The 19,653-nt window shown below is 37.4% G+C and overlaps 1 protein-coding gene across 4 annotated transcripts in view; it reads left to right on the top strand.

The window, feature by feature from the left end:
• Window positions 1–18,820, top strand: part of ACAP2 (ArfGAP with coiled-coil, ankyrin repeat and PH domains 2) — a 64,945-nt gene extending 46,125 nt beyond the window's left edge. For 2 of the 4 annotated variants that reach the window (XM_068692697.1, XM_068692695.1), the window contains 13 exons: window positions 64–164; window positions 1,352–1,457; window positions 1,868–2,076; window positions 2,281–2,350; window positions 4,643–4,737; window positions 6,118–6,305; window positions 6,631–6,735; window positions 7,111–7,203; window positions 8,478–8,665; window positions 9,007–9,116; window positions 10,144–10,254; window positions 10,507–10,568; window positions 15,383–18,820. In XM_068692697.1, the coding sequence (XP_068548798.1) occupies window positions 64–164; window positions 1,352–1,457; window positions 1,868–2,076; window positions 2,281–2,350; window positions 4,643–4,737; window positions 6,118–6,305; window positions 6,631–6,735; window positions 7,111–7,203; window positions 8,478–8,665; window positions 9,007–9,116; window positions 10,144–10,254; window positions 10,507–10,568; window positions 15,383–15,486 (1,542 nt within the window). In that variant the 3' untranslated portion in view covers window positions 15,487–18,820. The remainder of the gene's footprint in view (window positions 1–63; window positions 165–1,351; window positions 1,458–1,867; window positions 2,077–2,280; window positions 2,351–4,642; window positions 4,738–6,117; window positions 6,306–6,630; window positions 6,736–7,110; window positions 7,204–8,477; window positions 8,666–9,006; window positions 9,117–10,143; window positions 10,255–10,506; window positions 10,569–15,382) is intronic. The other 2 variants (XM_068692698.1, XM_068692699.1) reach the window with 1 other exon arrangement.
• The last annotated feature ends 833 nt before the right edge of the window (window positions 18,821–19,653 follow it).

Here is a 19,653-nt window from a genome sequence, read left to right as displayed (position 1 = left end):
TTGAGAGTATTAGCAACTGTTTTGTTTATCTGTGATGCCTTTATTTTCTTTTTTTTCTCTTAGGATAATCCCACAGTAGTTGTTGAAGACTTGCGGCTTTGTACGGTTAAACACTGTGAAGACATAGAAAGACGTTTCTGTTTTGAGGTGGTTTCTCCAACAAAGTAAGGAGAAGTGGTGGAGCACTTGTTTACTTAAAAAATAAATAAATGAAATTACACTTGGTTGCTGTGAAACACAAGATGAATATGTCTCTTGGGACAAACAGGGAAAATATCTGAACAATTCTGTTCTCTGAAACTTTGGCTAAGAGTAACTGGTGCTGTGAGAAGTATTCCTAGTATTTAGTTTACTTTTGGTATTAAAATAAACATGTGTTCTTGTGTGTTATGTATAAATGGCTTGTGGTCATGGAGCTCTTGTGGCTAAGTGGTAGAAAATGTGTAGTTCTGCTCCACACAAGTAGTGTGGCTGGTAGTGTAGACAATAGTTCAGCTTCTCTAAACTTCTAATCAAGATAATGAAAAACAAACACAGAATGAGTTGTTGAGTCAGCAACATTAAATTACATTTCAGAATGCACTAAATGAAACTACCAAATACAAATATTTTGGGGTTCTGGCAACATGGTGCATTAGTTGTATTTTGGGTAAGTATGGCAGTTCCTGCTGCAGTCAGGGCAAGATTTTTTTTTTTTTCATTAACAGTTTGAGTGTGGTCATATTTAAGTTTTTGATGCTGAGTCAAACTTATTTTAGGTTCTGGTGTATCTATACTTCCCAATCCTTATTTTTCTCCTCTTAGTAGAGAGCTGTCCTAATGTTTGCATCCTTGCCTGTGGTTCATTAATATGTATTTTGCTCCTGCTTGCCTCTTGTTTTTCAGCCCATAAGTGTTGGAACAGCTGTACACTTCATGATTTGTTTCCTTTGGCTGTTAGTGTCAAAAGTAGTTCTTAGAGAGTTTCAAAATCATTTCATTTTGGTGAATGAACTGTGTTTTCCAGGGCTGATAGCTGCATCTTGTGTAGGCAGTCATGGAGGTAAATTGTATGTGAGGATATAAACATGAAAAATTTGGAATTAATAAAAAAGGGAACAGCAAGTTAAGCTATTCTCTGGGTTACTTGAAGAGTCATGTATTTTAGTATTACCTATAAATAGTTTTGAAACAATAAATTTGTGGCCAGCTGCATTGTTATATGAAAAGAAATGGATACTAAGCATTGCATACTAAATAGTGTACTTGTGCTGACAGCAAGAGACTTTGACGTGAGTCTGAATTATATTGAACAGTGTGTTTATTGCTGCTTGCTCAGTCTGATTCTGAGTGCATATGTGATTCTTCACAGAAGCTGCATGCTTCAGGCTGACTCAGAAAAGCTGCGGCAGGCATGGATTAAGGCTGTTCAGACCAGTATTGCTACAGCATACAGAGAGAAAGGGGATGAATCTGAGGTGAGTTTAAAGATCAAGCATTTCTTTTTGAATTTTGAGGATTAAAAATAGAGGAAATATCTTTTTTATGAGAACTGAAAAATAATCCATTTGCTGTCTCTTTCAGTGTAAATGCAATGAAACTTTGTCAGTAATTGTCTAATCTATCTTTCACTCCATCTTTCTAATGGTACTTCGGCCTGTATGTTTTGATGATTTTTTTTGTAGTGGGATCAAAATTTATAGGATTATAGGATGCTGTTATACTTAGTTCTATATTTCTTCAAAAAAGGTTAAGAATTTCTTTTCAATTCTGTGGCTTTCTTTGGCTTTAAATGCAGAAGCTTCTCTACGATTCTAGCGCACAGTCAGGATCAGCATTTGTAGGATCTTTTTCTTAAATTTTGTCTTTTATTTTGTTTCTTGTTTAGAAACAGGAAAAGAAACCATCCCCTTCTACTGGAAGCTTAGAAACTGGCAGCGAGACAAAAGAGAAATTGTTAAAGGGAGAAAGTGCTCTACAGCGAGTTCAGTGTATTCCTGGTAATGCTGCCTGCTGTGACTGTGGTTTGGCAGATCCTCGCTGGGCCAGTATCAACCTAGGAATCACGCTTTGTATTGAGTGCTCTGGGATACACAGGTTGGTTGGCTCTTCAGAAGTATATCTGACTTACACATTGACTTAATGTGTTGTTGGCCTCTTAAAGTATGTATTAAATGAAGATTAGAAACCCTTTTTGTAAACAGAGTGAGGGTAACTGGTTTTATTTGCATAAACCAATGGTAAAGCTATCCGAGGTGAGACATTGCATGCAGTTACTAGTTTGTTTTTTTTCCTCTTTAGGAGCCTAGGAGTCCACTTCTCAAAAGTAAGATCTTTAACACTGGATTCATGGGAACCTGAACTGCTAAAGGTATGATAATTTTTTGAAATGACAGTTTCTACTTAGATTGTTGTTCTACAGCCACGACATCAGAATGTTCAGTGTAGGAAAAACTTGCATTTGTAACCAGTGTATGTCTTGTACTTTTGAGTAGAAAATATTTATAGTGGTGTGTGTTTTGTTTGTTTGTTTTTATTGATACATTCTTATGCAGCCTGCAGTATTAGTAGTCATTTTTGATACAAACTTGCAAGCCAGAAAGCCTTATGCTACTTTCAGGTTCACAAATACCCTTTGAATAGTAGTTTAGTTCATACTGGGAGGTGGGAGGAGGGAAGCAAACCAAACCAAACCAAAATACACCCCACATCTTTTCCTGTTCATTTAAATAAAAGCTGAATATTTTACCTGCTATCAGAAGCAAGAAATCTCTTTGTTGCCATCAGAAAGTCAGTTTTCATGGACTGAGCTCACCTAAAAGTAGTATCTGCAGAATGCTTTGTCTTTGATCATATAGATGTAACTGTTCGTGGTTCAGCAAAAATGTACATTAGACCAGTTGGAACAGAACTGAGGAAATTGTGTCTTGCCAAATAAGGATTGGGATAAGAATAACAGCAAAGCTGGTGGAAAAGAATGTCTTTGTTGATGAGGCCTGCAAATGTCATTCTAATTGCAGAAAAAAGGATTCTTCAATGACAGATACATTTTCGTAATCCCCTCTGTCGCGTTAAAGGGGTGTAGCTGATTAACCGTTACGGGCCCGGTTGGATTCAGAGTACTGAACCAGTCGGACATTCACCAAAACTGGGGGTCCGTTCGGACATTCACCAAAAATGTAATAACCACCTGGGGGTCCGTTCAGACATTCACCAAAAACGTATTAACCACCTGGGGGTCCGTTCAGACATTCACCAACAATGCATTAACCGTCTGGGGGTCTGGTTAGATTCAGAACACTGAACTATCACGGATAACCACCCTCACCCTAGTTGCATTAATGAGAGCTATCACAATGCAATCAAGTATGGTTTATTACAGCAACAGATAATCAGGTTCTTTTGGATTGCCGGTGATAGTGACTATCTGCAAAAGCAAGCTAGTATGCATGAAATACACAGGTGTTACAGGGGTTCTAGGTGCGGGTTCTAGGTGCGGGTTCTAGGTGCGGGTTCTAGGTGCGGGTTCTAGGTGTGGGTTCTAGGTGTGGGTTCTAGGTGTGGGTTCTAGGTGTGGGTTCTAGGTGTGGGTTCTAGGTGTGGGTTCTAGGTGTGGGTTCTAGGGGTTCTAGGTGTTCCAGGTGCGCAGCCTAGAAATAAACGCGTTAAAAGGATCAAAGACTCTATAGAGATTTATAAGCAAATATTCAGATCTCACCCAAAGGCGTCCCAATGGGGGGGGGAAGAGAGGCTCAGCCCGTCGACTGATCCCAGGAGTCAGGAGGTCCTAAGGATGTTGTATGTCCTTGGGATGGTATCTCCCCTGATGATGGTATCTTCCCTAACATCCCCTCTCTCTTGGGCCACTTTATATTATTTTCTGTCTTTTAGGTGGAGCTTGAGTGGCTCTAGTCAAGCATATCTTAGTTATGATTGGTGTAAAGTTTTCCCGTTTCCGTTTAAAGTAATAGGCTCCGAGAAATTCAGAGCGCATGCTCAGTGAGGGGTGGTCGCACCTTGGAGGCGGGTAGCTTTTGGGATGGAGGTGTGTTTTGGTATTATAATGATATTATAATGAGCAAAAAGTACACTAGGGTACAGCATTTGTCAAAACGTGACAGGTCTTTGGCTTAGGGTGGCAAAAAGTGCAGCTTTGTGCACAAGAACAATCGAGGTCCCACCTGATTACAGGGCCTAGCCGTGGTGTCTCCACTCCACTCCACACTCCGTGGTGTTCCTTAGAGCTAGCACACCAAGTTTCCCCAGCGCGATAGCATCTAAGGTTGGGAGCCTAGGGAATGCTCAGATAATGCAGTTATGCCCTACCCTGAAAGCCTCTTCAAAGCTGTACCTTTTCCTTAAAAACGTGAATGTTAGTTTTATTTTCCTAGTTACTTCAGGCATTTACACCACACCCTCTCAGATGGGAATAGTACTTTACAATAATAACTGTATTTTTGTTATCTTATTCTGAATTTGCTCCCTTTATTCACTGATTGTTTCATTGTCATGAAATAAACCCATGCTTATTTTTGGAAGTGGACTTAGAAAACTCAGTGAAAACACAGCTCAGTGAGTTGGGAAAATAGGCTGAGTGAGGTAAAAACAACTTAATAAGTAGATAAAGCCTTTTGTAACTGTTTGAATTTATTTTGCTTCATAGCTTATGTGTGAATTGGGAAATGATGTCATAAATAGAATATATGAAGCAAAGTTGGAGAAAGTGGGAGTGAAGAAGCCACAACCTGGAAGCCAAAGGTAGTAATATACCTAGATTTCATTTGTTCATTATAGTCATAAATGGCATTAAATTGAATGATTTGCATCATTATTTAATATAAATGCAAATGATTTTTTTCTTCTTAGTACCTGATCTCTTATTTCTTCTTTTGTACCACTGCCTTTCTGGGATATACACCTTCTGTGGCTTTCAAATGCTGCATGATTATCTTTTGGGTCAATGCATTCCTCTAGTGATTAAAGGTTTTTGCTTGTATAAGCTAGCAGTCTGTTCTCACATTGTGTTTGTGTTACCTGCTTCTGCCTCTTCCCATTCCAGTTTTATGATTCACCTGTCTGCTTCTCTAAAAGGGGCCTGCCTTTCTCCTCACGTGTTTTTGAGTCCACCTGACCTAGGGTTGGGTTAAGTTAAAGTTATCTTAATTTCCATTCTAGCTTCAGCTCTCCAGGCTCTGTAGATTTTGGTTGGTACCATTCTTCTCTTGGTTTACCTTGTATATCCCACTGCTTGTTTCACTTGCTGCTATCTATACTTCATTCTTAAGTTTGACTTTTGCTCCCTGATCCCCAGTATGCTCTTTTCTTTATTCCTACATTGCACACAAGCTCTATTTTACAACAACCTTCTAATGACTATACACTTGTCCGCTGTTTCTGTTTGATGTTAATTTGTTTGAAGGTAGTTTCCTAACGTTTTGTTCTATTTTAAAGGATAAGTCTTTTAAAACATTTTTATTAGCTTTCTAGTTCTGTGCTGCTTGCTGTCAAACAGTTTCATGCTATAGAAAGCCATGATTTATAAAGTGCTAGCAATTTGGAGACAATGATAGCATTAATACTGTAGGAGATTTGCTAGCTGATACTTCTAGTGGTAACTGTTTTTCAGTGATTTCAGAAATAGTACTTTTATAAGTGCTTTCTTCATTGTGTCAGAATTGGTATGTGCCGTATGATGATAACCTTAGGTTTCAAGGAAAAATATCTCAGCATTCATTATGGTAGTTCATTTGGTGGTTGTACCTACCTGGGGCTTTCATTACTGTTCTCTTATGCAGTCTTGATGTTCCTTTAACAAATGTTTTTACTGAAGAATTTAAATATATGCTATATTCATTAGTTATTAAGGGATTAGTACTAATAGATAACATGTGGTGAATAATGTTTTTCTTCCACGTACTGCTTTCTAGAGTCTCTGCCTGAAAGAAAATGGACCTATATGAATATAACACTTTATTTTAACATTTAATTCTTAACTTTTCATAAGCTGCTTTTGTTTAAGGCTTATGCAAAATTTAATTAAGAATCCAAAAGAATCCAATATAAGAAATGGATGTTCTTATAACATAGGAAAATAATAAAATATGAGCTTACTAACTCCTAACATTTTGTATATGACAGGCAGGAGAAAGAGGCGTACATCAAAGCAAAATATGTGGAAAGAAAGTTTGTAGAAAAGCAGCCTGTAGCAGCTGTATCTCCACTTGAGTCTGGAACAAAAGTTTTGCCTCCAAGTCAGGAAGAGAAAAGGCACAGTGCCCCTGAAAAATCTCTTTTGGCAGGGGAACAAGGTGTGGCATCCCCCAAAGGTATTTACACACTTCTCTCCTTAGCTATGTTATGCATGATATCTTAAAAGTAATTCTTTGTATTTTCTGCCTCATGCAGAGAAATCAAATCCTTCTTTTAATGGGTCATATCCTAGTTCAGAAGTACAGGGAAGAAAATCGTTGAGCAATGTGTACTTCTGAGATGGGAAGTGGAGTGTGTGGAGTGGGGGTTCTTACCATTCAGAAACATATTAACCACTTTCTTTCCTCCGTATTTCCATCCTTAATTTTTCCAATAACGTTCTTTCCTGCCCTATCCCTTCCTTACTGCCTGCTTTGTGCTTTGCTAACTTGCATGTCCCAGCGGTTGCTGTAATTAGCGACGAGGCGAGGCGGGAGTCTCTGTTCTGTCCTGATGAACTAGATTCACTCTTCTCCTACTTTGATACCTCTTCAAAACTACGTAGTAGTAAGTACTACAGCTATGGCATGTTCAGTATTTGCACTAGTGACCCATTGTGTGTTGTGGCCATCTCCCTGCTTTTAATCCATTGTCTCCAGGCTACTGCATTGCTTTGTGTTTTCATGAAATAATTTAAGCTTTTTTACTTATCCTGATCTTCTAACTTTCTAATAATCTTTCACACTATTGTTACAAATGTTATGGTTGAAGTATGTGACTTCAGATTTTTTTTTTTTAATAATGAATAATTACTGGTCATTGGGAGGGGAAAATAATAAAGACGAATTCAGGACCAAGTATAAGAGCTTGCTTTATTGTCATGTCTGTGAAACGTAGGTAAGTTACGGTCTGCATAGTAATTCCCATTTTTCCCCCAAACAGTAAGAAGCAGTGACAGTGGGATCCAGCAGAGTGCTGATGACAGCAGAGAACACCTTGCCTCTACTATATCAGCTAACAGTTTGTATGAACCAGGTACTCTAGGCTTCATACTTTAAGATGAAGATTTAATCTTTTTTTTGCTAGCATGTTCATGTCAAAATGATATGTACTTGATGATAATGTTCACCTCTCTTCTGTTCTGGTGTTCTGAAACATTTTAACAAGGGTAGTAATTGCCCGAGTGACCTTTTTTCTCCTCCAGACTTGGTACGGAGAATGTCATAGAATCCTCCTAAATAAGTTCAGAGAACTTTTTTAGTCAGATGGTATTGAGCCCAAACTTAATTTTTTAGTGGATGAAGCAGTGCTTCATTTTACTATAGAAGTGCCTCCAGGGAAATTTATAATAATTTCATAAATGGTTAAATATCTGGAGAAAGAATTCCTGTTAAGTCACAGACAATAAACATTGCATGTTACTTGAATGTCTTGCTTAATTTTTCAGTCTCCTATTTACATTGAACTGACCATGCCCTTAAACATTACTCCTCTTTACTCAAACTATAGAGTGATAAAATTATGTACTATTATTATTGTCCTGGCCTGACGGATATATGGACTATGGCTTATCAAAATATCCAAAACAATTACAAAGCAAGCTTATTCTAGTACATCACAGCGCTCTGAGGTACATTTTAAATGCAATAGTTCACAGCTGTGGTTTGTAGGCAAGCAGCATGGGGCTTAGATCCTCTGACTCTGATCCTCTGTAGAAACACTTATGCTGTAACTCATGAAAGCTTATATGTAAAAATGTTTTTACTTCCCACACTCCACTCTGTATTACTCTTTTCAAGATGAAAGATTATGCTGTAGTCCAAAGGACTATAGCCCCAGCATATAACTGGTATGTGACAATAGTGTCTTTTAATGAAAATTTTTAGAACAGGATTAGCCTCATTATATATTCAGGCATATCAAACTGTTGCAGAAAGATATATTTGTATGACTACATCTCAGCAGGCAATTATCTGTATTCATATCTTCCAGTATGGAACAAGATGCTTTTCTTGGCTAATACCATTTCTTAGAAATGACATGGAATAGGTAGATTGAAGGATATTCACACACACCAGTAACATGGAGGGAAGGTTTCCCGGGCAGTAATAATTCTGTGAAGTGTCCATGCTTGAATGCTGGCACAAGCTAAAGGTGTATGTGGTGACTTCTGGCAAAGTGCAGAGCGTTTCGCAAAGTCAGAGCTACCTTATGCCAGAGAAGTTATGTCTTTGGTCACAATTCTAGGAGGTACCTTACAGAAGCAGGAATTACAGGTAAGCAATGTATATATTTCTTTTTCCTTTCAGAAGGAGACAAGCAAGAGTCTTCTGTGTTCTTTGACTCCAAACAGCTTAGTCCAGGGTTGCAGCTTTATCAAGCTGCTTTTGAGAAGAATCTTCCTGATATGGCAGAAGCATTAGCCCACGGAGCTGAAGTAAACTGGGTCAATATAGAAGAAAACAAAGCAACACCACTCATTCAGGCAGTGCGAGGGGTATGTGGTATACAGCATCCTGACTGATGTGGGAGGGGGGGAGGGGAGTAATAAGGATATTTGTGTCACTGCTTCTTCTAAACTGCTTGCTTTGCTCTTGAATGATAATGTCATGCTGAAATTGTCTTTACAAAGTTATCTCAAAGTTGTTTCTGAACTATTGTTGCTTGCTAGTGCTATATGTGTAGTGTTTAGCACATGCTAGCAGCGTTTAAACTTGATATGGAGGCAATCTTTTTCGTTCCCTTTACTGCATGACTGAGAAGTGAGATGTCAGGACAGGTTTGGCTCTGATTCTCGAGATCTGGTGTTAACTTGTTTGTTTTGCTCTTATTCCACAGGGCTCATTGGTTACTTGTGAATTCTTACTACAGAATGGTGCCAATGTGAACATCAGGGACACAAAAGGAAGAGGACCCCTGCACCATGCCACAGTTCTAGGACACACTGGGTAACTCACTGTTCCAGAATCTGTAAAGGGCTATTTCTACTAACACAAAGCTGCTTCACTTCTCAATATATTCAGGCATTTTAATATATTTCAGATGATAGAGTTTCTTCTTAAAATTTTGTAACGAGAAAATAACATTTTTGTATGTCTCATCTGCTAGCAAAGCACATGACTATAAACACGTCAGTCCATTTTGAAAAATGTTCATTTAGTAAAGTTTTGGAATAACATAGACATCTGGTGAAGGCTCATGAGATGTTTCTCGTTCTGTTGAGAAGTATGGTAAGAGTAAGAGAAATAGGGGTGAGTGAGGCAAGGCGTTTGTTTCACATGACCTGTGTGTTGCTCAGAAAGTATTTCAACTCAAAATGTATCACATCACATCCTGAATTTTGCAATCATGGCTTTTAACTGAAACTCTGTGCCAGCTCAGCTCAAATGAGGACATCATCTGTTGTGTGGTGCCTGTGCTTTTTGCATGCATGAATCCTGAAAAAGTGCAAGTTCACAGCTTGAGAGAGTTTGAGGTGTAAGGTTAGTCAGCATGCCATGTTTATATAGGTGAAGAAATGTGTGTACACATGCATATATATTATATATGCACATATATAGATGAAAAACAGCAGAGAAAAATCAGATCAGTTTCTACGGGGTAAAACAGGCACCTGTGTCTGAGGATTCTTTACTGTATTGATTTATTCTGATCAGTATTTCTCTTCTGTTGTAGTAAAAAGAATGAAATTTTTTGGTTCTGTGACCTAATTTGATAAAGGCAGAGGCTTACCTTCTAAAGGGTTCAGCTCCTTTCTATAATAGCATGATTTGACAGTTCAGTTATTCCTCTTTGGAAAGATAGCTAAAGGCTTTGTACTTCTGTGTTAACATCTTAATTACTGTAGATGAATAGTGCCATTTTGAAATGTTCAAGAGACTTTTGGTAAATTAAGTCAAATACATTGCATCCAGCTTTATTTGCTTTTTTCTATTATTGTTGTGGAAATTGTTCTTAAATTATTTTTCTAAACAGACAGGTGTGTTTATTCCTAAAACGAGGAGCAAACCAGCATGCCACTGATGAAGATGGGAAAGATCCATTGAGTATAGCTGTAGAAGCTGCAAATGCAGATATTGTAACATTGTAAGTTGTATGTTTTTTTGTTGTTTTTTTTTTACTAAGTGTCTTAAGTTTTCATATCATTTCGAGTTAAAAAATGTAGGAAGTGTCAAAATTCCTTTATGTAAAAACGTAAAATGTAGGAAGAGCAACAGAAAATTCAGAGTGCAGTATCCATAAATGGCCTCGCTGTTGAAGTTCATGAATGGGACTTTACTTGCAGTTGTCTTCATTGCTTTAAAGGTGACATTCTTCTTTTTGTTTCTGAAATCACAGGTTGCGTTTAGCAAGGATGAATGAAGAAATGCGTGAATCAGAAGGACTCTATGGACAGCCAGGTCAATACTCTACTAATAACCATACTGAGATGCAGTATAAAAAGTGTATTCAGGAATTTATCAGTTTACAACTAGATCCTTAGGGTCTGAAGAGAATTTAAGATAGCTTCATACACTAATAGTTTTTATAAGCGTTAGACACACATTAAAGCTTCATTATGGTGCGGTTTTGTCAGATTATATAGGGGACCTGAAAGGACAGTGTTTAAAGTACATAATTATGGTAATTTGTTAGTACAACCATTACCAATCTGTTTTGCTGTTGTATGGTTTTCTCCTACTGACATTCCACTAAAACTCATGTAATGTTAGGATTTACCTGACAGTTAGAGCAGCCTGTTAAGCCAGGTTGCTCAGAGACACTTGAGGAGTTCATGTTATTACAGGATACCATTCTTCTTCTTGTGGAATGGACCTGTTTTTATTATTTTTTTTAGGGAAAAAAAATCCTTCTACACTGTACAAACATGTATCAAATATTGCAAAATAACTCCAGACAAATAGGAAAGCATTATTTCCTCCATTTTTATTTAAAAATATTTTATGTTAAGATATTTAACAGAACAGTTATTCTTAAGTACGTATTTTTGTATGCATAATATCTTACTGTTTGATTTTTAAAAACAAACATAAAGCACCTGGCAGGCATTTGAGGCAACCAGTACAAGAAAATAAGGTTGTTTAATGAATCTGTGCAACTTATTCTCAGGCAGTCAGTCTCTATTTATACTATGTTCTGGCGTGATATTTATGTAAGCCATTTCCTCTATTATGTTTACCTAAGAACCTTATCTAATCTCATGCAAAGATCAATAATGAAGGCACAGTTGATTGTCAGGTTAGTCAAGGTAGGCACAAAAACATTGTCTGCTGGGCAGTAGTGAAAGAAAGACCTTACTTTTAAGGTTGAGTGAGTACTCTTGGCTCGCTCTTATGGAGCATTTGTGTGTTTGTCATTAATTCATAATGACTGTGTGCTTATACCTTTTACCAGTTTGGGGCTGGAATATACTCAAGGGGCAATGTTGAGTCTCCTGTCAGTATCCCAGATTAGTGCTATCACATGAACCAAATGTATGTATTTCACAAAGTTTCTCCTGAAGAGTAGATGTTCTGCAAATTTATCTCTAAACAAAACCAGGAAAGTCAAGTTAAAACCATGAAAGTACTAAAGACACTCAGACATTCACAAGCTCTCTCTGGAGGAGCAGAAAGTAATTTAGAGATGAATACTCAATTGTGAGCTTAATGAGAAAGAGTTCTCCACTCTAAATGTAGCAGGTTACGTACGTGGAGAGGGGAACCTATTACCTGTTTGGTCATGTTGAATGTGAGGCTGTTTTTTGATATAATGCATACTACTTTACTGACAGCCTGAAGGTAACAAGTATTGAATTATTTTTGAATCTTCTAGTTCTCATTTGAAGAGGTAAAAATAAAACTTTCAGTTCAAAATAGTGAAATGGATTTATTTTAAGGGAATTAGGTATTTTGATTCAAAAGCTATGTGCTAAATCATAAATGAATATTCTAGATTGCTTAATTGACATGTCAAAAATTGAAAATTATTATGAAGTAGAAAATGTTTCTATAGTTTGTACAAAAAGCCAAAGCTGATTCCTAAATATTACAAGGCTTACGGTCTAATTCATAAATTCAGGCACTACGTACATAAAAATATGAATGTTTGTTCAAACTGAAGATGGGGTGGAGACTATTCCCTGTTATTACTGTTTAAAAGATTTTTAGATTCTTCAGTTAGGCAGATAAAAAGCAGGTGAGCCTTTTATTGAAAATATCTTGACCTTTTTACCAGTCTGTATTACAGTAGAATCTAGGGACTGCGGCTGATGCATTCTGATCTAGATATTTTGCAGACAATTTCCAGCCACTGTAAATGGGCAAGACTGACAGTGGAAAGTAGAGCCACCGCAAGGGGTAGAGCTTACCTAAAATCAAAGAGAAGGTATTGTTAGAATACCTACTGAAACTCAGACCACAAGCTGTACAGCACAGTGTCCCAGCCAAATGATCCTGCTGTATCTTTGAATACAGCAATCTTACTTGCTGAGGTCTCTTTAAAAGTTGAAGTAAATATTTGAGTGTTTTAGATGTTAATGTCGCTAGCCTGCTAGAAGGATTGTGTAAATGTGTAAGTGTAAGCACAAAGCCCCTCTGCTGTTAGAATAGAACAGTTAGTTGGAAAGGACCTTCAAAGAGCATTTAGTCCAGCTGTTAGGATGTATAAATACCCTTACTTGGTCATAGACAAGGCAGGTTTTTTCACTGCATAGATGTGTTAAAATACCTGCATTACCCTTATTGTAGAACTCCTCTTTTCCAAAATTATGATTCTAGAAAAAAATGAGGATTTTTAAGACAATTGTGTGTTTGTTGGGAGATATGTGAGGGTAAGTATCGATGTAAGAATGTCATCACAGTGAAGCTAACTGCATATTGCTCAGCTTTAGTAATGCAGTTGATAATTACTAATGTAGCTAATAGCGTCAACATCTCTGATTTAAATATACCTGCCTGGTTTGAGCTACTTAGGGAATGTATATATTGCTTTGCAAAGTACAGTTGGTCTTCCAAAATATTCTTAGAATGGGAACTAGCTGAAACTAGCTTGTTCCACAAAATGGTCGTTGCTGGTGGTAGAAGCCATATGCACCATTGTGCTGTTTCTTGTATAATACTTGAGTGCTCATCTTCTGGTGCTACAATATGTCTGCTAACTATTTGATATTAGTACTGCTACTTTTCTCTTCCTATTTTTTCTTGAATGTATGATGTGTGCCTTTTAATTTATTCTGGTGTTAAACGGTAAAGCAGTGTTATAGTATTTTTGTATATAAAATCTGCACTTTAGGGAAAACATTACTTGGAAAGGGAATTTCCAGAATTAAGTTTTAAAGTAAGATTTTAAAATAATTATAAGGTTTACAGTATTAAATATTTTAATGCAGCATAAAGGGGCACTTTATTTTAATCTATTTTTGTATGTAATATTTTTGTTATGTAATAGCCAAAAACAGAGCCACAATGTACCTTGCAAAAGTAGCTTTTGTTTTTTTTTTCTTTCAATTTTATTTGAAAGAATACAGCAACTTGAACTACAGTACTAGTTCGTGAATGGGACCCATTTCTGTAATAAAAACATAGTTGCTTTGCTTGCATCACACAAGCTTGATTCTCATTTGTTCTCTTCGAACCTGTTCTTTTGATGGATGTTACAAACTCTTCTTTCATTCAGTGCTTATCTTTCAGTGCAAGCAGTTACCAGAAACTTAATGATAAAATGTGTTGTATGCCTGTTTGATCTCTAGAACATACTTGAAACTAAACCTGAAAACAAAAGGGAATTCTAGTAGACCTAAGTTTTCCTAGTAGAGTAGTGTTGAATTCATTTGTCCTTTAAAGTCTGGGCAGAACTGTGGTTACACTTTAATATAAACCCATGTGCAGTGTTAAGCATTTGTGGAAAGTCAGTTGTCATTTCTGAAACTGTTTTCAAATGAATGCAATCTCATCTCCAACAATGGAAAAGGATAATGGTTCTAATATTGGAAATGTACATTAAAAAAATGGAAAACCCAAACAGTGTAACTCTTCACTGTAGTACAGTCTATAAGATAAAATCCCTTTTAAGTCTTCCCTTTTGAAACTAGTGGTGAAACGATGCTTTTTTTTCTTCCATAATCCTGTTGGGGGTCGGGTGGGGGAATATACATGACGGTAGAGATTTTGGGATGATTCTTCTGTCATATTATTAATCAAGGTATCAGCAGGGAGCAGTAATGCTGGGAACTTATCCCATGCGGTCATCCATGTTGGGAAGACAGCAGCACAATTTGGATGGCTGAACATTTCCTGACTGGACCAAATTTTAATTCCCTTTGAAGTCAATATGGTATGGTTAATGTGTTAAAATGAAGGTTAATTCAAGGCCCAAAATGCTGCAGCAGATTAAAGAAATGTGAAAATCTCCATTTTAAGATGGTAGAAGAATGACTTGGCCATGACTTAAGAAGTATTCTGTCTGGATTGTGGTTTTCCTGTGTAGATAGAGGAGGGGATGGAGACAGAGCAGATAAAAATTGCTGCCTTCTCTCATTTTGGAATATTTGCTCTAGTGGTCAGGTTGATTTTAGACACAAAGGGTAAAGATAAGCAGCAAACAAAAAGATTTTAAAGAAAATATCATTACTTTTATAAACCTAGAAGAGAGATGTCCGATAATGCATCAAAAATTTATACTTGTGAAAGTAATAGACCAAAAATGTTTATGAACAATAATTTCCCTGGTTACTTAGGATTGCTTTTTTTATATACTCTTTGTTTGCTAATTGTTTCTTTCATGGAGAGTTTTTTCTGGCTGTTTGACTTCTGACCTCTGTTTCCAAGTAAACCTTTTTTTATGCCATAATTCTAATTTACTGATGAGTCTTGGTTAGCACGTCCTTTCCAAAACCAAGTATTTTTTCTCTGATAGCTAATAAACATTTTTATTTTTATGTTGCTTAAAAACGCTTGCACTTTTCCTTTCTAACTCTGAACTTTCCTCTGTGTGGCTGCCTTTGAGGTACTATTTCAGGTATAGTTTGGCTTTGTTTAATTTGCTTCTACAGAATGTGCATGTGATTAAACAGTCCCAGTTCACATCAGCATCATTCCATCTGTGTAAGAAGTCTTTACACATTAATATAGATGTTACTACAGTAAATGGTAGCATGGTAAGGTGTTTGTGCAATGATGGTTGATGTTAGTTAACACAAGTGTTTAAAACTGTTTCCCCTTTTTCTTCCTTCTAGGAGATGAAATTTATCAGGACATTTTTCGTGACTTTTCTCAAATGGCATCAAATAATCCAGAGAAGCTAAACCGTTTCCAGCAGTCAGATTCCCAGAAGCCTTAAGTGTCAAGAAGGAAAAGAACCTGCTCCTTCTAGTGCAAGTCGTCTTCAACAGAATGAATTATGTGCATTTTGTTAGATAGTTTGGATAAAACAACCACTCTAATGTAGCTGTAGATCATGGTAGCTGGGGAAATGTGTAGGAGTTTTATGTTCCACAGTACATATACCTCAGCAGCTGAAGAAAACGTTTTAAAGTTAAAGGAATACCTGCTAGCTTGGTGTAGAAATAGGACCAGTTAGCAAGTATGAAGTTCATCTGCAGCTCGTACTTAGCAGAGCATAGCTGTATGTATTGCAGACTCTGAGTGGCAGGATGACCGGATCCGCTTTGCTAATTAGTATCCTATACTGTCATCGGTCTCACTGCTGCCATAAAGATGTGCCTCTGACAAGAAGGTCTAGGTTGCATTTTCTTGGACTGTTTGGAAGGGAAATCAGGTAATGACTTACAGAATTGTCCTTCTGTTTGTGGGCCTGTAACTTTTCTTGTTCCTACCCTGACTCTGGTTAGAGGTAGGCTGTTAATAACAAGATGTGGGAACTTCTCTTTTGCAAACTCTTTTGCAGCAGAAGTTTTAACACCAGGCTGGCTTTTATACTAGTGGCTGCAGGTCAGTCACGATCAGTATATATCCTGGAGGACCAAATTCTAAGAGTTAGTCAATTTTCTTCTGCACCCCTCTTCTCCCCTGAGCCCCTTCTAAAATGAAGATCGCTGTGAAGGAAGTAACTTTTAAATGAGCACTTGGAACCTTTAATGAAAGAAATAAATGTAATCCTGCTGGACACGATATGGGGTTTGTCAGTATTTTGACACCAAAACTTGAAATTTGAGACGTCCAAGTAAAAATGGAAAGCCAAAGGAGTCTGTGTAGAACAGTCACATGACAGCTGTTTGTCACCTTTTCTCTTTGCTGTTCTCACTACTAGCCCTAAGCTGCATATATAAAAATGCATATGTAGTACAGCTACCCTAAATTTAGGTCAATCAATTCTTTATAGCACAGCATGGTATAACATAATCTACAAAGGTGTGGATGTATGTGTGTCTAAACTAAGGCTTGCAGAAGAAAACCTAGGAATTATACTGCACATTTTTGCCAAGTAACAACTGAGAATATTTTCCAGCTGTATTGAGGGCAACAACGCAAGTTGCTTTTTTTTGATGAGCTCCACCTGCTGATGTGCATGCACAAATGGTGTCTGTAGATATATGCTTGTATATCAGGTTATGTGCTACTAAAATAATCACCAGAAGCCACAAACCAGCAGATGCAATTCTTCATATTGTATCTGTCTACCCTATGGACAATTTAAGGAGAACTTTTAAGTTACATACCATCAGTGTGAGTTTTTTATAATCCTATTAGCCATGGCAGTATGCTAACCTTCTGTTTAAGTGCATTTAGGAACTGGCTTTTCTCCAGGCTGGCTTGTATAAGCAAAATTGGGTAAAGAATTTCTGTAAATTGTGGTAAAAACTGAACTTTCTGGCATGTTAATTTTTTAAACAATGTATTTTAAATATTTATCATTTTGCAGCAAATGTATAGTAGTGCATTTAATCTGGACAATTCTTGATGTGAAGTTAATAGCATCTTAGTGTCCAACAGGTCTTTCCAAGAAAAAGAATCTTTAAAAAAGTTTTGTTTAATCTGTATTCTAATTATGCTAGGAAAAGCAGACTCTGCCCGTTTGAAGGGTGTGTTTAATTGAATAATAAGCAACTTACTAGAAATTACTGCTTACAGATGATTTCATAAGTTTCTTTTAAATAATTGTCTATGAAATGACAATATACTTTGTAATCTGTAGTGTTTAACAGCAATGGACATTTATTTAGTAGATTTTAGAGAAAGTAAAATTCCCCGTGTACAGATGGGACAATGTAAGATATGGCTATGTATAGTATATACTGTAGACATAGGGTTTTTCAGAAGATTGGTATCCTTTGCCATCTACATGACGGTTGGTGTACAATGTGAATGTTTGGTAATGTACAGCTCCCGAAAGCTTAGTGGCATAATCGCTGTCCTACTCCACGTTGCTGGGAAAACATCTGAGACGCTTTACCAATCTCCACTGGTGTTTTCTTTCCTACTTAAAAAAAAAAAAAATCTGACAAATTTTGCAGGACAATTTTCTACCAACAAAAAGTATTTTCCCTGTAGCTCTGCTGATTCATCTACTGCTTTCCAGCTCTCGTCTGATACTCTGCAGTATCAGGCTGTTTATGCTAAAGGACTAGTAATGTACCCAATCCACAAATTGTATGACTTTTCAGGAGATTTGGAGTTTCAGTGGTTCAGGGAGCAGGTGTATCAATTCTGATCCTGGAACCTTGTTTCCTGATCCTTTTAGGTACACTATGATATCCAGGATAAAATGCATTTTTCAGGCCAGGTGCAATACGTGTCTGGAGATCCGGCTCATCAGCAAAAATGAATATGCCATTAAGTTCCTCGACATGTATCGAGGGTTTAGTCCTGTTAGACACTGGCAGGCTCAGTGCTCCAGGGTCTCTGTACCTTACAGGATTCAGCCCTTGGTAAAACAAAGTATGACTGACTCCAGTGCTATGGAGATCTGGATTTCCTTGAGTTCTGATTCAAGTGCTGATGTTCTGCACAATAATTTTAGGAAACTTCCATTTCTTTATTGCAGTATGAAGCTGAGTGTAACTTGAGTAGCAGACTGTAAGACTCTGGTATGTGTTAACACCTTGTACCCTGTACCAGATAATGGAAAGCTTCAATTCCAAGTCATGTTTCTCTATATATGAAATACGTCATCAGTAATCAGCGGTGTACAAAGCAGTAGATTCCAAAAACACTTTAAAATCGGATTTCATGTGGATTTTTAGTAATTTACTATACGATCCATTAAAAGATTTAAGTATTCCTCCTAGACAGAGTTGGATCACGTTCCAAAAGTCTCTTGGAAAGACAAATATGTAAGATCTGAACACATATTCTAATGCATATTAATTTCAGAGGTATAACTTACGTTGCGTGTTAAGATGGTATCTGTGGTATCTCCATAGGGATCTGTATTGTTTTGACTGTTCAAAAGGTTTCATGTTTTGTTAATGCTGGTACGATGTATGTAAAACTTCTAAATTATTATACTGAATAGTGCTACTGAATTATATTAGACATTGAAATTCCCGTAAGTTTGGGTGAACACAGTAAATGGTCAAAGTTTCCTTATCAATCAGGACTTTACCTAAAAAGTCGCTGAAATTTCTTGCCATCTTTCCCCTGATTTCAGAGGCTTTGGATTGTACCCTTCACGATTCATGTTGTCGCTGTGTTAAATGATTGTGTTAACATTGTGTTTTTTGTTTTGTTTTTCCATTTCCTATGGTTTTATATTTTACCAGTTTATATACTGAGCTGAAATAGTTTTAGTAAATGCACCCCCATCTTCCTACTGCTGTCAGCAATTCCCCATACAAAGGAAGCTTCTCCTGTTTTGCAGTATGCCATCCGTACACATCTGAGTTACTGGAATTCTGCTTGGTAGAGCAGAAACTTCAAGTCACTAAGGAAAAAAGCGAGAACTAGAATAAGTACGGGAGTGATTATATTTCTAAGGCTTTGATGCTCATCTGCAGCCACCTATTTTAAAATAGGGTTGGTAACTCTGCATCTTCATCACAAAAACCTCCCATGGCGCAGTGATTACAAAAGGACTGGTTGATAGAGTTACAAATAATTGCAAGTACCCAGGAAGTAATGCTTTCCTGCTGTCACAATGACCGAGCTGATTCTTTAATACATTAAAAGCCAGTATTGCAAGCTGCCCTCTCCCAAGTCCCAGGGTGAGATGTAAGTTAGTGTTTGTGTTTATTATTCCTGCTTGTACCTTCCTCCAGCCTGCTGTGCTGCCACAGACACCTTACAGCAGGGCCAAGCCCAGAAGGGCAGTGCTGGGGCCAGGCTCAGTGTGCTACTTTGGGGCATCCCTTGGTTCTGCAAAGTATTTCCTTCCACGGGAAGCGAAAGAAGATGATAGAGGAGGAGGAGGAGGACATCCCCCTCGCCTTCCTGTGAAGATTCCAAGTGCTGTTTTCCTAGATATCACCGAGAAATCACTATTCCTGCGCCTGCTCTGTGTGAACCGAGCTCTAATTTCCGTATCCCCGTCCTTTAAGCACCCAGCAGC

The sequence above is a fragment of the Anas acuta genome, chromosome 9, assembly GCF_963932015.1.
Source record: "Anas acuta chromosome 9, bAnaAcu1.1, whole genome shotgun sequence".
In the NCBI taxonomy this organism is placed as follows: Eukaryota; Metazoa; Chordata; class Aves; order Anseriformes; family Anatidae; genus Anas; species Anas acuta.
The sequence above is the reverse complement of the archived record's forward strand: the minus strand, read 5'-3'. Positions and strand labels throughout refer to the sequence as shown.